Raw genomic sequence first — 18,950 nt, 5'->3', positions numbered from 1 at the left:
TGGGAAGTTGGGAGGGACCCATGCCACCCCTTGCTATTCCTGCTGCTTCTGCCAAACCCTCTGAATCTGTAACTTGTTAAAAAAAAATCCATTTGGAGGCCTCTGACACAAGATCTCCTCTCCAACACTCTGTAGGGATGCAGTCTGCCACAGGAAAGCACTAGTAAGGTGATTTGATGTTCCAGACCTTTTAAAAAAGAATAATTTAAAATAATTTTAAAAAAATTAAATAATTTAAAAACCATTAAAATTTTCATGAAAAACTGTTGAAATGCAACATATACATGTGCAACTTGCGTATACTTTTCAGAAGAAGTATGCTTTATCTGTCAGTACTTGCTGCTGCTGTGGTCTTTGAACTTGTAATCTTCCTAAACATCTCCTGACCCTCCGAGCTGTCTAGCTGGTATTTATTGTTTTACCGATGTGTTTATCCTTCAGCTCTTTTCTAATCCTGCCCTAGTTTTCACCCTGAGACCAGGGGAACAGGGGGGAGGGATAGGAAGGTGTGTCCCTAGAAGCCTTTCACCTGGCTGGAAAGGAAGGGTGGGACATGTGAGTCTCCACTGATTGATAGGTTTATCTGTCTCTGGATGCACATTAAAATAAGCCCAGGCATTAATTCTGCCTGATTTTTGTCCCCGGTTAGCAATGTGCTTTGTCTGCACTCCTGTGTACTCAGCAGAAGCAGCTTTCAGTCAGGCAGTGTATGTCATGAACCTGTCCAGGTAGTCTTGCTGAGTTGCCTGAGGTTGTCATAACTAGATGTTCAGCCTGATATATCCACAGCAGGATAATTTAAAAACAAGTTTTTATTCTTAAAGTATTCCGACAAACATTTAACGCACAACATGCAAGGGTTTTTGTAATTATTGTGACTTCAGGTTTTTAGAAAGTATTAATTAGGAGTTTCAGTCTCCAGTTTTACGTTTTGCAAGGTGATAGGAATGTTTCTGAAGGTGAAGAAAAGAGCGTGGAAGTATAGCTCTACAAAATCGATAGGCTCACGTTGCTGCTCATTTGGTTAGTGGCTTACCAGTATTGCCCCTGAACAGTATTGATTTAGTTTTCTCACTGCTCTTACAGCATGGCTTTGCTTTACACCACAGAGATACAAGTTGCATGTTTTCAGTTCACAGTGATGGCTCATGAAGCCTGCCTTTGAAATTTCTAACCTTACAGACGCAGTTATTGGCTTTGTGAAGATGAGCTCTAGCTTTGCTGGTTATCCCTCTGTAATTGTTTCTGTCCTGCCTGTGTTAACCATGTGGTGGTGTTCCTGAGCATTTCTCTTTGTCCCTTTTCTTAGCATGGGAAAAAACCTTTCCAGATACTGTTTGGTCAAGAAGATAGAGGAACATGTTTTAAGGGTTGGGGCTTTCTGCATTTCCTAAGAACTTTGCAAGTTTAAATTACAGTGAGTAGATATAGAGATGCTGAAGGGCTATGAAGAAGGCTTAGTCCTGGTTTAGCCTTAATTGTGGACTACAAGAGTATTCCCTGAAATTGTGTATATGACAATAGCTTAATTAGATAGAGTGAGCCAGTCTGACTGACATTTTCACTTTAACTGGATAAAATCCTGCTGCTGTCTAGAAGATTAGTATTCAGAAACGAATCAAAAGTGCTGGCTGTTTTTACAGGGGAAGGTAGTGTAAAGCTACAGAGAGGAAGGCACAAGGAAGTCCTATGTATCAAAAGTGCTATATCAACCATTTCAGGATTCACTCTTTTTTCTTTTTTCTTTTTTTTTTTTTTCTCTTTTGAAAGACAGCCCTGAGCTTTACTTCCAATTATTCCTGACATGAGCTTTTTGTGTCTATAGTGTTTTCTTGGCCAATGCTGCCGTGCATGGTGGGGAAGACTGACGCTACCTCTCCAGTACCAGTCATTTGTAGATGAGAATAGCAAGGCCCAGATTAGGTCAGAGAAAGATCAGTGAAAGAGCACTTCAGTCTCGAACCTCGCTTCTTTGAAAGCTAAACACTAGTGAATGTGTTTCAAGGCAGGTAGGAAACTAAAGTGTGTAGAGGGAGCTGAAATGCAAGAGAGTCTTGCAGGGGAAAGTGCTTGAACTGATTGTGAGGCACTCGAGGATGGCAATGCTGGAACATACTTCATTCTCTCACTTTTCTTCCCTACTGCCCCCCTTTCTGCAGGAGTAATGCTGAAGTTGGTAACTTGGGCAAAAGAGCGTATTGCATTCATCCTTACTGCTGGTACTGGTGAGCTTGCCACTAGGGAACAGACCTAGTGTTTGACAAGCTGTTTTGTTTTAATTGTGACTGACTTCTAATTACCTATAAAGAGAATTCTAGGGAGGTCTGTGTCCTCAACTACTCTCGACTTATTAGCTCCCCTCAGTCTTGTCTTTACTTGCAGTAATGAAAGGCTTTTACTCAAGGCAGTGGGGGACTCTGGGGGAAAAGGCGGTGGGTTCTGGACTGAACCCAGTGGGGTAGAGGTTATGGGTGTTTAATAGGTGGAGCATATACAAGCTGAAGTATATTTGGTAGCAGGAAAATGTTGACCTGAAAATATATGTGGATTTTGCACTGGAGGAGGATGAGGGAGAGAGGGCTTGCCCTTTTGCTGAGGGAAGCATAACAGAAATTATGGAAAATCAGAAATCAGGGTCATGGAGAGCTTTCCTGCAGCAACCTTCATTTTTCAGCAGAATGGTGTTTTCCTCCTGGTTCTCCTCTCAGCTCATAGTGGGCTGCCCAGTGGTGTGACCATTTCATGAAACAGTGATCTGAGTCATCATATTGCACATATCTTCTCCACTGAGTAGGGAGAAAATTTCTTTAAGTTATTGGCAGTTTTGAGGAGGGGAAAAAAAATCCATGGATACTATTTTCTCCAACAAATTGAGTGTTTTTAAATCAAAATCATGTATCAGCCAGAATGTTCCAATACAACTGAAATCTTCTGTTAAGAGCACCTTAGTTTCTTAAAATGAAGTGCCATGGATTGCAACATTATCAGAAAAACTAATTTTTAACTGGGTAATAGGAAAAGCTTATTTGAAAAATATTAAAATTGATAATTATTTTCAGGAAAATGTGTAAAATTCAGAAAAACGTTGTTTCGATCTGAAATGCTGGCGTAAGAGCAAATCTGTATCTTCTGTTGTCCTGAAGGAGAGCTTACATAATTCTAATTCTCAAGGAAGAGATAAAGGCAACTTTTCCAGGATTTCCCTGATATGTGCAGGCTGTTTGAAAAGTTCCTGATATATCTCAGTCATGTGAGCCAAGGACCTCAGATGGCTCAGAGTGACATTCAGCACTGCCGCTGGGTAACCCAGGATGATTTCCTTGTCATTGAGATGATTAACTCCTTCTTCAGGCAATGTGGCTCTTCAGGCTTGTAAAACCACCTGATTTTCTTGCATTTTCATTTTGGAGCAATTGCTCCAAATGCATTTTCTTGCATTTGGAGAAATTGCTACAATTTCTTGTGCATTTGTTGTAAGACCAACACATTTGGACTGAGTCTCAAAATGGGAAGTCTTTTAAAAAAAGAAGGGCAGTTTTAAAAAGGAAGGAAATTCCTAGAAGTTTCCCAACCTGATTTCCATGAAAAGGCAATTTTGTTTCCTGCTGTCAATATGGGACTGTGGCACCCAACAAGACTGTCATGGGTGAAGACTCAACCTCTGACATTAGTGGAGTTCTTTACCAGGTGTTGCTCTCTCTCTCTCTAGCTGTGACTGAAGCTGTGAGAAGGTGCTTGTTTGGGTCACCTCTCCCCCCCTCCACTCTACCAATCTGAGCCCCACATCAGTGGTTTTAATTCCCAATGTGGGAGGAAGAAATCATGCATTAACTCTGATAAATTTCTGATAGCAAACTGCTCCACTTGGGCTCTCCCTGTTCTCTCACCCTAAGGCTGAAATCTACTGGCATTTAGTGCTTTGGCTTTTTACAGTAGATTCTGAAGCATTTGATGCTAAACTGTTCCTGGTGATCGCATCCAATTTAGGAAAGCTATTTCTGTTTTCTTCCATAATGAGGCAGCCCTGGCTGGGATCTCAGTCTCTGGGCATGTGTGTGATGTGCTGCTGAACTGTACTGGCTGCATTTGCACTGAATGTGAGCTTTGGGTAAAGACAGTGTTGAATTATGCGGTCTGAAGGGACAATGATGCCAGGAAGCAACCTACCCTTTCTTGCTCTCAGAAAACACGTTCAAGTCTTCCCTCCATATTTCTGTAACAGTCTAGGCAAAGCTTGAATGGAAAAATTTTAGTTTGGAGAAAATTATTTTAGGTAATGTACTTTTTCTTGATGGTGAATTTGGATCAACAGACAATCTTCCTCTTAGCAGAAATACAGTTCTCTTTCAATTCAGACACTGCCTCTTTGGGGTCTCTTTGCTTTGGAAGTGGAGTTCATGTAAATGTAAGGTAAGCAGGGAATGAAAGGACCTTAATGTTAGATTTTTAGCCATCAGTTGGCTCTGTTACATTTGATAGATTTTCCCATCACAGGCAATCTGTGTTCTTGCTTGCTCAGATCCACGCTGGTGCCAAGTACTAAACAATGACACTATCTATCTTTCTACATGATTTGCCAATTTTGGTTACTTTTGAAGCCTAGTGTTTCTGCTTTACCCTTGTGATTCATCCTTATAGGGAGAAGAAAATGAACAAAAGAGTGATTGCTTTAGCAAAATGTTTAGGGTTGATATCTCTCTCATTTATCCCCTTGTTTTATAAACTAGAGTGCTTACTTCTCTTGTGGTAAAATAAGTCAAAGTAAAGATGTAGTAAAGAGTTGTTGTTTGTTGTTTACAGTGAATTGCCTTTCAGATAATCAAATGAAATACTTTAGTGCAGTCCCACTTCTAGCTATGACCTTAAATAACAAAGGTTTTACTTACTGCTTACAAGGCTTAGGGTGATGATTTCCAAAGCTCTCTCTTGGTTGTACATCTTCCTACAGACATCAGCGGGATTTTGCCACTGACCTCAGATGAGCTAGCATTATAGCAGTGTTTTTGAAACCCTCTCCTGTAGAGGAATGAAAAATGAGGTCTTTCTTTCACAGGGAACATTTCAAGAGATAACAAAATTCTTCTCCCTCCCCCCCCCCAAATTCATATTGAACATCAAACATAGCTACATTTTGGTATTTACAGAGTCCCTTGCAAAATATCATAAGAGACAGACCCATACATCAGATTAATTATCTTGCCTTATAGTTACCAGAGGTGCTTAATTTCTTCTTTGGAATTGAATATGACTTCTGCAATTAAATGTTGCTCCTTGACTACTGAGGCATCTCACTTTTTATCTAGGTGGAAACACTGCATTAAGAGCAAGATCAGAAGTGGACTTGCATACTTCATATGTACCGTCACAAATAAAGGTGTTACTGCACGTTTTACAGCTATTATACTTAAGGTATATGGAAATGAGATTATTACTTCCTTAGAAATAATGGAAACTGAGTAATTTAGTTCATTGCACAGTCTCTAGTGGTACAGCCATCCTATTTCAGTTGGGCTGTATTTGATGGGATTTGATTTTGCTAGATACCAGTGAGTGAGTTACATGTTTACAATGTTCTGTTGATTATTTTAAATTCAACGTGTACCTGAAAATGTAAAATGTTACAGAAGTTCATTGCTTCAGTTGGACAAACTACAAATGAGAGCGCAGTTATTGATAAATTACAATCCCATAATTTCAGGAAGAGTCAAGTAGGACTAGGTTTATTTGGGAGGAAAAAGACACTGAAGAAGTTGCAGGGTTTGATTTCGTGTTTCCCCCCTTCCCATTCTCTACATTACACTGCAATCATTTTCTAGGACTTCAGCTAACCTTCTGTGGCAAGATTGTTACTATGGAATAGGCTATTATTTACCTTGAGGCTTACAGAGACAGGCACATCTTATATTGGCAAATTTCACAACAGGTGTGTTTTCTCTGGTTGCTACTGATCCTCAGCTATGAGGCATGAAAAGAGAACGTCTTGCATTCCTTACTCAGCTGCCAAAGACAGTTCTCTTAAAAAGCACTCACTGTCTTCACAGTTAATTTCTGCAAGAAAGCACTCAGTTAATTAATTTTAGCCTTTCACCCACCCAAGAATTTTACTGTTTAAAAACTTGATAGGACTCTTTGAAGAGCACAAGTGCTTACTAATGAAGTAAGCTTTTCTTTTGTGGAACTTGCTTTACTTTTGCAGAAAGCAAGTATTTTGCCTTTAAAAATACCTTTTGCAAGAGTTAGAGTGCCAGTCACTTTGGAGAAAACCTTGTTACCATGTATATCTTGATGATGCCAGGTTGTGGTATGAGACCTGAGGCTTCAGCTGGGAGCTCCTGGTGAAATTCCAACCAGGTTTAAACATTCTGTTTAGTTAAGATCCCTCTTGTAGTTTCAGCTGGAAATATCTGGCCTTTGTTTCACTTCAGAAGAGAAGAGAGAAGTGTGTGCAATCTGTATTATATAAATATTTTATCAGTCCAGAGTTCCTGGTATAAAATGTTTCCTTTGTAGTATCAAGAGAAGTGTTGGCTTTCAGCTGTACCACAGCAGCCCTTTCAGATTTCCAGTCGCTGTTGTGTGTAGTGGTATGATGCTCCTCATTAGGAAGGAGATCAAAGAAGTTGCAGTCTGTCAGCTTGTATTTGAGGGGGGGACTGGTGGCTTGGTGTGACATCAGAGCACCTTTGTACATAGCCGAGCCCTCATGTTTTCACTGGACAGGGGCTTAGCATCATTTTCTTACAAGGTTGGCTGTTGTTCTGCCCTCGCAGTTTGTGAAGGCAGTGAGGTGATGAGGATATTACCTCTTTTCCATAAGGTTTGATGGGAGATTTGGTATCTGGCTTACTAATTGAGCTTTGGTGCTGAAGTAGTAGCTTGGGAAGAGACTGGGTTCACTAAAGAACTCCAAAGTGTTCTTTTTGACCCAAAAGATCTCCAGACTATTCCTTTGGAGAGGAACAAAGCTAAGGCAACTGCCAATTTTGGGGTGGGGACGTGGAGAGAGGGAGGGTGTTCTCATTGGAGATTGGACTGGGTGCAGTTGCTCTGAAGGGATGCTTCTGCAGGGGTTAAGGAAATGTTGAGTGTTTACCACTTGTTAAAGTCAGCTGGAAATAGTCCACTGACTGGCTGAAGCTTGATTTCAGAGTTGAAGGGCACCCATAGAAATTCCTAGCCTCTATCTCTCTACATCTGTTCCCTGCAAAAGAATGTTTTCCTCCCGTTCTTTGTTGATTGGATAATATGAGGAGGAAGGGGGAAGGATGAAAAAAGCTGTGTTTTACTGTGAGAATGCTCAGGATCTTTCATAAGTAGGCTTTGGGTGAGATGGTGACTTCTGTTAGCAGACTACAAATAATAACAAAAGTATCTGTGCAGAAAATGAGTGTAGTAATCTTTCTTTTTTTTTCCCCTTCAAAGATCAAAGAGGTTTGACTCTTGATTAATGTGCAACAGAAGCCATTAACATGGTAAAATGTGGAAAAACAGCCTCTTCATTATTACTACACAGACATTTGCTTTAGGGAACTGCAAATACTTTCTGTTAGGTAATTTGGTCTATTGCTTTTTCTGTTGTTTCTGTGTATGTATCTCACTGGAGAATACCACACCTACAAATTTAGATGCACCCTTTATTCTTCCCTCTGCATGTCCCTTACTTTTTTCATGATACAGAATGCAGCTTCTGTGTTACTGTCTTGCTTTCCCAGTCAGTGTATGCATGGGCTTTGCCTCGCTTGCCTGCTCTTTTTATACTACCTCAAGTTCTGTTTGTTTTTCTCCTAGCAACCCACTGGGCTACTCTTTGTCTGTAGGTCTAGGAAGATTTTTTTTTTTTTAACTTGTAAGTAGGAATGCTTAAGGTTCCCTGCTTGTGTTAAAAAATGAGACACAGTTTCTCACCTGCTAATACTCATCTTTGAGTTACTCCCAAAAGAACAAATTCTAGCTAAGATTTTTTCCAACACAGCAAGGTCAGGAGCGTTTCATAAATTTTACTTCAATCTAGAGTCTTTCTTAATTTGCATAATTTGGTTGAATAATAGAACCCTCCTAATATTTTCCAAGCCACTTACAGTTAGCTAATCACTTACACTTATCTTCAGCATAAACCTCATTGATTTTATTTCTCATTGAAAACATCAGTAGTAGCAAATACAATCCTATTGGCTCACAGTCTATTAGAAATAAAATTATATTAAATGTCTTGTGGGGTGTGAAGAGGTTAAGTCAAGGAGAGTCATCTGAGAAAGTAAAGTCATCCTGGTGTGTAAAACATAAATCTGGTTTATATTTAAACTACATGTCACCCACCAGCTAAAAATAGCAATGATCATTAAAAGCCAATTTGCTGCTAAACATTAGTAGACGTTTATTACATCGTAACAGATCTGAAAGACAATTAAATTTATCTTTTTCCTAGATAACTTTCTTTTAAAAATGTGTTGCATGGCTTTTGCCATTAATCTCATTTGACAACTATTTTTGTTCCATTTAATAGTGTGCGTGTGTGCATAGAGTTGCATGTTTAGATGGTCTCTTAAGTCTTTCAAGAGTAGTACATTTTAAATGGCAAAAGGATGTATCCTTGCTTACCTGCCTGTTAATTTCCTAATCAGCACAGAACGTGAAGGAAGCTACAGCTTTAGTGCAAAAGAAGCAATATCTGTTGCCATCCATTTGAGAAGGGAATAGTAAGCAAGAGCAGAATAAAAATGCACTGGATACAGATTTTACACGTAGGAAATAGATTACAGCTTTGCTACTGCTTTCACTGTAATTCCTCAGTCAAGTGGTACCCTTTGCCTGTTTTATTACTGCATATAGCTGTATTTGTGAGTATTTACTGGAACTGGAGTAAGTCAAAGGCCGAGGAAGTCCAGCATTTTCAGAAGTACTGCTTCCTATGACAAATGCAGTTGTGATCCTGGTATTTTGGTTCATGCGGTGCTGTCTGTCAGGTCTCACAAAACAAACCATCAAGGAGGGCAGGCTCTCTGCTTCAGCTCAGCAGTGCTCAATTCTCTGTAGCTGTTGATGGCTTTAACTCTACTATTTAGCCTTCATAGCCAAGGAACTGTGGGACCAACTGAGCTGTGAAAGGGTGCGCCGCGAGGTGGACACAGGGCAGCCCTTTTCCCCTTTTCTGAATTGCAGGGCCCACAAAAACAGTGGTCCACTATCATCTTTGCAAGTAAGAAACCTCTCTGGCATATGTCACTTCTGGGGCACAAACAGCTTCAAAAGCCTGTGTACCATCCTCCTGTTCCTGGATGATGCATGGAGAAAAGGAGCCCACTCATATGAGCTTCGGGCTGCCTCTGGATGAGTGGCAGTCAAAGGAGAAATGGCCCCTGCCTGCATTCCCCTACACTCCCCTGGAAGGAATCCCATCCTCAAAACCCAATCCTGCTGTGATGGCGGAATGGCACTAAACTCTTTTCTCTCCCTCTGTATCTGCAGCTGCTGCTTGGTTTGGGGCACTGTAAGTTAAATAGGTCCTTCCCTGCCAGGAAGAGGAAAGGAAGAAAATCAAAAGTGGTATGAAGGAGACAGAGAAGGAAGGGAGAGATAGGAGGGATAAATGAATATTGAAAACTATTTTAAAGGCTACATCCAGAGGTATTTAGGAGTATTTCTCCTTTGGTCCCAATATCACACTTTACTTCCCCTATTTGAACTCTTGTGGAATTTTCTGTTACTTCCTTTGGCTTATTTTCTCCCTGGAGACTGTCACTTCCTCAGGTTAAAGCAAGATCCAGTGTAGGATCTGTGCCATCACAATTACAGCCATGGTAAGACGTTTGAATAAATAGAGGCTGGTATGTGTGGGAGAGGTGATACCTTAAAATACAAGCTCAGCTTGTGGTAGCGAAGGGAAGTTAAAATAATGCTGACCCTGGTGATAAGCTTGTCTGCATTTTCAATGCATGCCCCACATGTGTTTTATTTGTCACAGAAGAATTGCCAAAGGCTCTGTGGAATGCAAATAAGCATTACAAGAGTATTGTCAAACCCAGACTTTCAACATTGTGAATCATTCACAGAGAAAAATATTCGAGATTTGATTAAAAGTCATACAAATTTCAAATCAAATAAATATGTTATGTTTATTTACCACCGGTTTACTAAGCCTCTGAGCTGTATTTGGGTCCTATTTTTCAGCTTCTCTCCGTAAGGAGAAATTTACTTGAAAAGTAAGCTGAAATTTTCATTATTGCAAGGAGTTGCCACATACCGAGTTTTGCGATGAAATCATAACTGTTGACAATACTGTGAAGAGAGCTGGCCTATGCATTATTTTCCTTCTGTGTAAAGATGTGCTGCAAACTAAAACATTTGAGAAAGATGGTGTATTATGTAGGTATAATAAATTTTTCGAGAAGGATCTTAACACCTCCCCAAAAGGTTGCAGAATATTCTTGTAATAACTGCTGTATATGATGATGAAATAGGCTTGTTTCAGGTGGTCAGAAGTTTATGGCACTATGCAGCTTGTGTGAAGAGCTGCATAGTTCTTCCCAAGACTTGTAGGTTTTTTTTCCCTGATGGGTTTGGAGTGGTGGAGGGACTGACTTGCTTCTTGCCAGTTGTGAGCTGCTTTAGCAGGTGGTGCTTAACGAGGGGGAGTACCAAGTTTTTCGTAATCAGTTTTCAGAAAGCCCACTGATCTGGGATGGTAATACAATACAAACATTAGCATATTTTACCACATCTTCATATGATACTCTGCACCTTTTGAAATTTTGCATGTGTTATCATATATTTGCACACATCCAGGGACCTTGTGAATGGTGTACTTTCCTCTTAAATCTGGAATGAAGCATATTGCCAGGGATAACCAGCAGGCACTTAAGGAAAGTCTGGAACGTTCAGTAGCTGTGATACTCAGATGTGCAATTCATTACAATATTTCTAAATTTCTGGACTATATTTCCAAAACTCTTAACTTTTCACTTTGTTCCTGCCTCCATTCTCACCTGTGAAGTCACAAGATATGTGAATAGTTTCACTATTAGTCTGATTATCGTTTTCTTCTGATATTGCTTTGTTTCTGGATTGAATGGGAAAACCAACAAGCTGATATCTTAAGTTCCCCTTTTGACCTTTGGAACATCACAAAAACCTCCATTTCACCTACACAAGAAAAAAAAAGCTACTGTATTTGGCTGGTCTGTATTTGTGTGTGCTCTTATCAAAGGCTTGATTAATCTGAAATGAAGTAACTCAGTTAACACTTGAGTTATTTTGCAGCAAATCCCACAGAACATCTAAAGAGCTCTTTGTCACTTTGAATTATAGCCTAAACAGGTGGTTGATGAGGCTTGGTTTGAGCTGATAGTGATTCCTTACTGCCTTGGCCGCTCCCCTCAGGGAGGTGTAAGTAGCACTGCAGTGATACTGGAGAATGTAGGGTAAACACAAACTTATTAAACTTTGCCGGCTTTTAAGGTTGCTGGCTTTTAAGGTTTTAAAAATTACTTCTCAGAGTGCTGCATCAGCTATAAAGGAGGAGTAAAGGGCATAATGGTTTTAGGCTTTCAAACACTATGGATGAAATGAATGTTAATATACAGAAATGACAATTAGGTGAAATACAGATTAAAGTGCTTGTTTTAAACCTTACTTGGAAGTAGGGACTTAGAAATATTATGTCATTTTGTACATATGGGGCGAGTGTGTTGAGGAGCTTTCTTCTGAGTTCACTGCCCCAACAGAGACATGAAAAAGAGCAGGAACAGGATCTGCAGTGCAGGAAGACATAGATGTGACCATGTTGAAACACAGGTTGGTGAATCTTCTTTGTGAGAGAGCTCACTGGGTCTCTCACAAAGCCTCCTCACATCTGGCAAACTTAGAACCTGAAATAAAGAGCCAAAAGCTGTGGCTGCTGCTTCATATTTTGAGGAAAAAAGCTTGATTTTCTGAACTTGGTGAGAACTCTGAGTTTATAAGTACTTGTGGTACAGTATGAACATTCTCCTGGGCTAAATACAGACACAAATGAAAGTCTACAGACAATTCAGTTTGTGTCTCAGAAACACGTTCTGGGCTTCTTGAAATTGCTCATGGAAAAAAATCTGTCCATAAATAACCATGTCCGTGTAGCAGTAATTTGGTGAGTGGCTATGAGTGCAAGTGCATGTGGTTCCATTGAAATGCCAGGATTGCAGCCTGCTCCTGCCCTGCTCCCCTTGTGTTACACAGTCAGTAATGTCTGTGTGACCTTTTACGTGTTGCTGCCATCGCAAAGTGACCAGGGAGCCAAACCCTGAGTACCTGACAGGGTAAAAGTGGAAGGAGGTTGGAGGAGCAAAACTTACCTTTTTTAATGAAGTCTTTTCTTTTTTTAAGTACAAATGAACAATTAAAATGTGTTTTGCAAGCAACTTATGACCAAATGTATTGCAGCAATTCTTTTGTTTAGACATTCATAATGAGAGTGGAAATACAGTTCATTCTCTTAAAGAAGTTTCCTAATATTAAATTGCAGTTAGTTTAATTTTACAGAGATTGCATGTTATAGTTTTTCTTACTGGGGTTATTTTTCTTCCCTCTCTTGGTTAAATTCTGAAAATGTTGCCTGGAATAAATTGTCTGAAGTAGCAGATGCTGAGAATGGAGGATTACATCCATGGTTCCAGCTTGGTCCGTCAGCTTCAAAGAGTTTAATTACTTCCAAACTTTTCCTGTTGCAAATAGTGAATTTAATCAGTATTTGTTTGAAATATCACACTTATTTTCTACTTGGTAGGTGACTTCTGCCAAAGGAGAAGATAAGTGCAGGAATCTTTTGTATTAAGAAATATAAAGTAGTTCTTGTGTCACTGATTTGTTGAAGCTAGCTCTACTATATGTGTTTTCAGGGGTAGGAAGAAAATGACTGCAAGTAAAACTGGATAAGAAAAACAGGGCATTTCTATCAGGCTTTTGCTAATGAGCCCCCTTGTAAAACACTCTTGCCCCTCCTGTACCCCAACTGCCTAGAAAATGCTGGATAGCTGAGGAAGGCTGGTAGCTTTTGCCATATGAGAATGGTCGTGTCCAGCTTTGTGCAGGTGTAAATGCTTGTGTTTGGAAGAAGGCAGTAATTTAATGGATTTCTGACCTGCTTGGTTTGCACTGCACTGAATTCTGCTTTGAATTCAGCCTATCTGTTCACTCACCACATGAACTGGTTTAATTTTCTTTTTCACCCTCCCTGTAGACTGTCGACAGATGAGCTCAGAAAATGCTCCATGTGCTGCTTGACATCAACTGCTGAAGAACAGACTTGGGTAGATGTTGAGTTTGTCAGTGTATCTATAATGCTCTTTTATGAGCAATGCCTTGATGAATACTTCACTGCTCATCTCTTCACCATGAGGGTTTAGTTTCCTTTGGCTTTCTCCTGTTCTGTCAGTAACACTTTGAGTTGGATTTTTGGGAACTGCCAGTATGCAATTCTGGTTTGGGTGATGCAAGAGATCAGACTGTGAAGGTGTCGGGGGCAGCCTTATGGGCATAAAGGTCAGTGAAGCAGAAGAACTTTCTTTTAAATCAATGCAGGCTGCATCATCTTTGTGGTTAAACTCCAAACCCCTTAGGTCAAGTGTAGCCCTTAAATTTTTCACTGTGATGGTGTATGCCTTTCTTGCATCAATAAATGTAACACTCTGCACTGAACAGTTCACAGATATGTGCTCTAGTTTCTCTCTTTGGCTGCACTTTACCTGGAGGTAATCCAAAGATGAAGTGAATTTTGTTTTGCGGGCCTCTTTCTGCGTCTTATACTGCTGCTTGAGAGGGGTTGAGTGACCACTAAGGAAAAGGGTTGTTTCACTCATTTCCTATCTGACTGTTCCCCTGCAGATATCCAGTTCACAAACACACTGTGATTATTTGATTACATGAAATACAAACCCACCCAGAATTTTGTAGCGTTACAATGTATTTGGTTAATATAGTGGTGCCCTGTGTTGTTAAACACAATTGGCATGTCTCCAGACACATTGTGTATTTGTTAATATATGTGCATGAGTTTAAACCTAAGGGATTGAACTCTTTGTAGAAGCAGGCTTAAGGGCAAGGTTGTGCCAGCCAGGGTATGCAGACACCACCTGGCAGGCCACATCTCTGGCGTATTCTCCTCTGGCAGGAAGGATGGTAGGGCAGAGAATACTGGACCAGATTTATGACTGGAGTAAATGGTGCATAATGCTGAGCAAGTCCTTTTGTCTCTTTTGCACAGGAGCTTTGTGACTCAATAATGTACTTTCCAGTAGGATAAAATGTTTGTTTGTAGTTCTGGTGGTTCCAAGACATTAGTTCCCAAAAATTAGACTTTGCTTGGACTTTGCAGAGGGCAAGTGAATCCTTTTTCTCATTCAGCCCCAGCCCATGAGATGATAGGAAAAAAAAAATCCATGAATCCTATTATGAAGGTATATAGAGACAGATAAAAACAATTTTAAAGGCCACTGTGTAAATATTTTGTTGACAATTATCCCTTCTCTGGGATAGGGAGCCTAATTAATTTGTGACTTTGTCAGTTTACACCCAAACCCCTTTTACTGCACCATAATGTTATCTCTTTCTAACAGACTTAGATTATTCAGAACTGATTCAGCTTAAACAAATTAAAATCGGAAAACAAACCTTTACTCCGTCACTGCCTGACTGAGCTTTTGCTCGAGGGAAGTGTACCTGAGCTTGGATAGCTTTTGCTCATCTCTGTATACCTTTTCAAATTTGGTAGCACAAAAAGCTTCTTACTCTTAAAACTTTTCAGACGGTACTGTAGAAAAAGTATGCATAAATAATGGTCAGTGATGTAGCTTGTGTGCTGGTAGCCTCCTAAAATATAAATGGAAAACTTGATCACTGTTTAAAATGTACAGTTTAAAATATTCATGAGGCTTGTCCCCGTTTGAATAACAGACTTTAAATATTATCAGTGACCATTTTGATTAGTCCCAGCTCCAGCAAAGTCTTAATTTCAAGGATGTCTATAAAGAAGCCACTTGACTGCAGATTGACCTTGGGCTTTTTAGTCACCCCGGGTTACAGAGATGAGAAAAAGCTGCAGAAACTAAATGATACATTTGAGTGAACAAATTGCAGGGACAGACTGGGGAGGAGAGTAGAGTGGGAGCATAAAATCTTGGCACTGAAAGATATATTTATTAAAAAAACCTCAAAACAGCTTCTTTATAGACTTTAGTTCTGAACAATGTGGGGTTTGATTTAGTTGATCAGTAAAGATAGGAAGCAAAACAAAGGCCACTTTGTCATGCCAAACTTCCAGAAATATACCCACATCACAATGGCATGCAACACAGTTTTTTCATACTGTTTTTGGCTCAGACTGAGTTTTGGGCAAGAACAGAAGTTGGCAAAAACAGCTGCTTTGCTCAGAGAAGAATAACTTCTGTTGATCAGAGATTTTTTCGAGATACTTTTAATTAGACCAGTGCTGTGAAGACTGCAGTCTAAAGAGTTCAAAACAGATATGTAAAGTACTTTTCAATTCCTCATACTTCCTCGTCATTTCAAAGTCAGTGGGGAGCTAAGTCTCAAACTGATGCCGTAGTTTAAGTCTGTATAATTGTTTTTTTCCTGCCAAGTTTGAGTCACTGTGGCCATCTAGACCCTTCTTGAGAGACTAAAATGATTCCACAATAAATAACTGCAGAGTTTGACTAGGAGCGAGTCACTGGCAGTGACTAGAAATTAGCTTGTTAGAGAATAAGGGTGACTTCAGGCTCTATTCGGGTTTAAAACCTGGTCCAGATTCAGTGATTAAAAGCCACACAGGATACCTCAAACAAAAAGAGCCATATCAGTGGAAATGCTCCCAAACCGTATTACTAGTCCCACTGCCTGATATCTTGTTGTCAGCCTCTGCAACAGAGGCATGAGAGAAATTCAAAAAGGAGTGAAAGGTCTTAGCAGAATAGTGCAGTGCCCAGGTACCTGGGGAAGTGCTGGGCTCAGCTTCTGCCTGAGTCATTCAGGACATATAGCAGATGCTTGCATTGATAATTCTTGGTCAGCGTGTCCACCTGCATTACATACTGTGTGGGAGGCTAAAGAGAAAGCCAAAGCCTAAGATTGTTGTTTGAGTGTCTTGCTCCCTACATTGGGACCAGCTGAGTTGGTGTGCCTGTGTTTCATATATTGAAAAAAGGTTTCTGTTTCGAGGGAAAGGGGAGGCAGGCCAAGGACTGCAGCTCTGTTGCAGCTCTGAGTTGGATTTTCTCCTAAAGCACTGTGCTTCCCATGTGTGCTCACAGGAATGGCCTAGACTGGGTGACGAAGCATCCTGTCTTGTTGGCAGTTTGGTGACTTTGTGCTCTTCCAGGAGCTTGCATTTATTCTTTGCTCCCCCCTCCCCTGTATTAAAAGTCCCATATACTTACACTAAGATGCAATGTGTACACAATTGTTTTTTCTAGTCAGCTTTCAAAGCCTGTGGACTGTCTAGACCTGTGGGCATTGTTGTTCAAAACTGTTTGAGAGAGGAAGCAGAACACTGGCTATGCATAAACTGTCTCTCTGCACAGGGATAAGTTTTAATTTGTATTTTATGTAGGAATGTGCGTGTATCTGAAGGGCCAGGAAGGGGGGAAGACAAATTTGCCTTTACAGCTGCTGGCAGCAAAGAAACACAGCAAGACTTGATTGAAAACACCTATCTTGTTGTTTTGCTAACTGCATTTTTTTCCTTTCTCATTTGTAGGTCTCAGACTCTGGATACTGGCTGTGGGATTTTTTTATTACTATTATTTTTGATTGTTTTTTTCCCATTTTTGGATGTGAATTGAAGGCCAACAGTTGAAGTGTTGGAAGCAAGTACAGAAGGACTCTCACCTTTTTGTTTGAACCCTTGTTTGCTGGGATACTTTCAAACTCTCCTTCACAGTCATGTGGTCATCACAGCTGCTGTTCTTCACAATGCTCTTAACACCGATAGCCCATGGTGAGTGAGAGGCGGTGTAAATTTGCCTGTGGGAAGGGAAGAGAGAAGAGAAAATAGCAAGGATTTTGTCTGTCTTTTCCTAATGGTGTGGGTTTTTTCCAGGGTGTTGATTTCTCTCTCTCTGCTTCCACCTCAGGTCTTTGAATTACCAGGCTACATTATGACTAGTTAAGTACTGAAACAAAGAACTCTGACACATAAAGATTTCTGTTACTGAGTTTAGCTGCTATGTTAAGGCAGATTGTCTTCTTCCATGCCTAAGCCTGCTCTATTGGCTGTGTGTCACTGAGATTGTCTCTCCTGGCTTCTGCATGGAAATGAATTTCCTTTCTGTGAATACTGCTCAGTTAAGGGGCTGCATGTCCTGCTTTAGCCACAGCTCCAGGGTGGGATTTTACTCACCGTCATGTTGGGCTGTGATTTTGTGCATTGCAGTGGATATGTCTGTGCTCTGCTGAAAGACTGAGGCTCCCATAGGCTCAGTGACTCTGCACCAAAAGGAACCACAACCAAGAGTGTTGCTTTAGCCTGGCACACTGTGTAACCCACCCAGCAGTGTAGAGCACCACGCTGCACAGCCAGGCTGCAGCTGGGAACTGCGAGAATAGCATCAGGCACAGCTGCTCTGCTGTGGAGATGGATGAACTTGTGGTGGGCTGACCCTGGCTGGATGCCAGGTGACCACTAAAGCTGCTCTATCACTCCGCTCCTCAAGTTGGACAAGGGAGAAAATACAATGAAAGGCTTGTTGGTCGGGATAAGGACAGGGAGAGATCGCTCAGCAATTACCATCAAAAGTAAAACAGACTCAACTTGGGGAAGAACTGATTTATTACCAATCAAATTGGAGTAGGTTAATGAAAAATAATAACAAATCTTAAAAATACCTCCCACTCCTCCGTTCTTCCTGAACCGAACTTACTCTCAGTTGTCTCTACCTCCTCCCCATAAGCAGTGCAGGGGGACAGGGAAATGGAAGTTGTGTTCAGTCAATCACACCTTGTTTCTACTGCTCTTTCTTCCTCAGAGCGAGGACCCCTCATGCTTTTCCCTTGCTCCAGCTTGGGGTTCCTCCCCAGGGTCACAAGTCCTGCCAGCACACCTGGTCCAGAGTGGGTTCCTCTCTCCTCAGGGCCACAGCGTAGCCCAGTGTGAGCTCTCCATAGGGTCACAGACTCCTCCACTGGCTGCAGGTGGACCTCTGCTCCACTGTGGACCTTCTTGAGCTGCAGGGGGACAGGCTGCTTCACTGTTGTCTTCACCATGGGCTGCAGGGGAATCTGAATCTCTGCTCTGGTGCCTGGAGCACCTCCTGCCCCTCCTTTGCTGACCTCTGTGTCTTCAGAGCTGTTTCTCTCACGTAGCAGCAACTTTTTCCCCATCTTAAATATGTTATCCCAGGGGTGCTATGACAGTTGTTGATGGACTTGGCCTTGGCCAGTGGCAGGTTCATCCTGGAGCCAGCTGGCATTGCCTGTGTCAGACATAGGGAAGCTTCAAGCAACTTCTCAAGGAAGCAACCCATGTAACTCTCACCCAGCCCCCTGAAATTTGACTATGCAAACCCAATACAGACCTCTAGGAGGAAAAAATCAATCTTTTTATTAACCAGAAAACTGTTAAGTGAAATCTGACACGTGTAATTCTTTGAAATAAGATTCTGAGGCCTGGGGTTGGGTTCTTTTTGTATGAGAAACCCAAATGTAAGCCCCAGAAGTAAGCTGCCAGGTTTCACAAGTGCTTGAAGGGTTCAGGAGCTCCTGTTAGTGGTGATGGTTGCTAAATGCTCAGAACAGAGCTTTGGAAAATCTGACTGCCTGATTTTTGAGATGCCTAAATGGAAAGTGAACTCCACCAAGGATCTCATTTTAATTACAGGTCAGTGGAAGTGTGTTTGTAAATAACATGACTCCGTGTATGTAAACTATGGGCCCCTGCTTTTAAAATATGCATCAGACTTCTTGTGCTTTACAAACTGATCCTTTGT

The 18,950-nt window shown here is 40.9% G+C and overlaps 1 protein-coding gene across 27 annotated transcripts in view; it reads left to right on the top strand.

Moving 5' to 3' along the window:
* The window catches only part of ADGRL3 (adhesion G protein-coupled receptor L3), a 513,383-nt gene that overhangs the window by 164,463 nt on the left and 329,970 nt on the right, over positions 1–18,950 (top strand). For all 27 annotated transcript variants that reach the window (XM_032685704.1, XM_032685699.1, XM_032685696.1 and 24 more), the window contains exon 3: positions 16,724–16,963. In XM_032685704.1, coding sequence (XP_032541595.1) covers positions 16,909–16,963 — 55 coding nt within the window. In that variant the 5' untranslated portion in view covers positions 16,724–16,908. The remainder of the gene's footprint in view (positions 1–16,723; positions 16,964–18,950) is intronic.

This window comes from Chiroxiphia lanceolata, chromosome 4 (assembly GCF_009829145.1).
Source record: "Chiroxiphia lanceolata isolate bChiLan1 chromosome 4, bChiLan1.pri, whole genome shotgun sequence".
In the NCBI taxonomy this organism is placed as follows: Eukaryota; Metazoa; Chordata; class Aves; order Passeriformes; family Pipridae; genus Chiroxiphia; species Chiroxiphia lanceolata.
The sequence above is the reverse complement of the archived record's forward strand: the minus strand, read 5'-3'. Positions and strand labels throughout refer to the sequence as shown.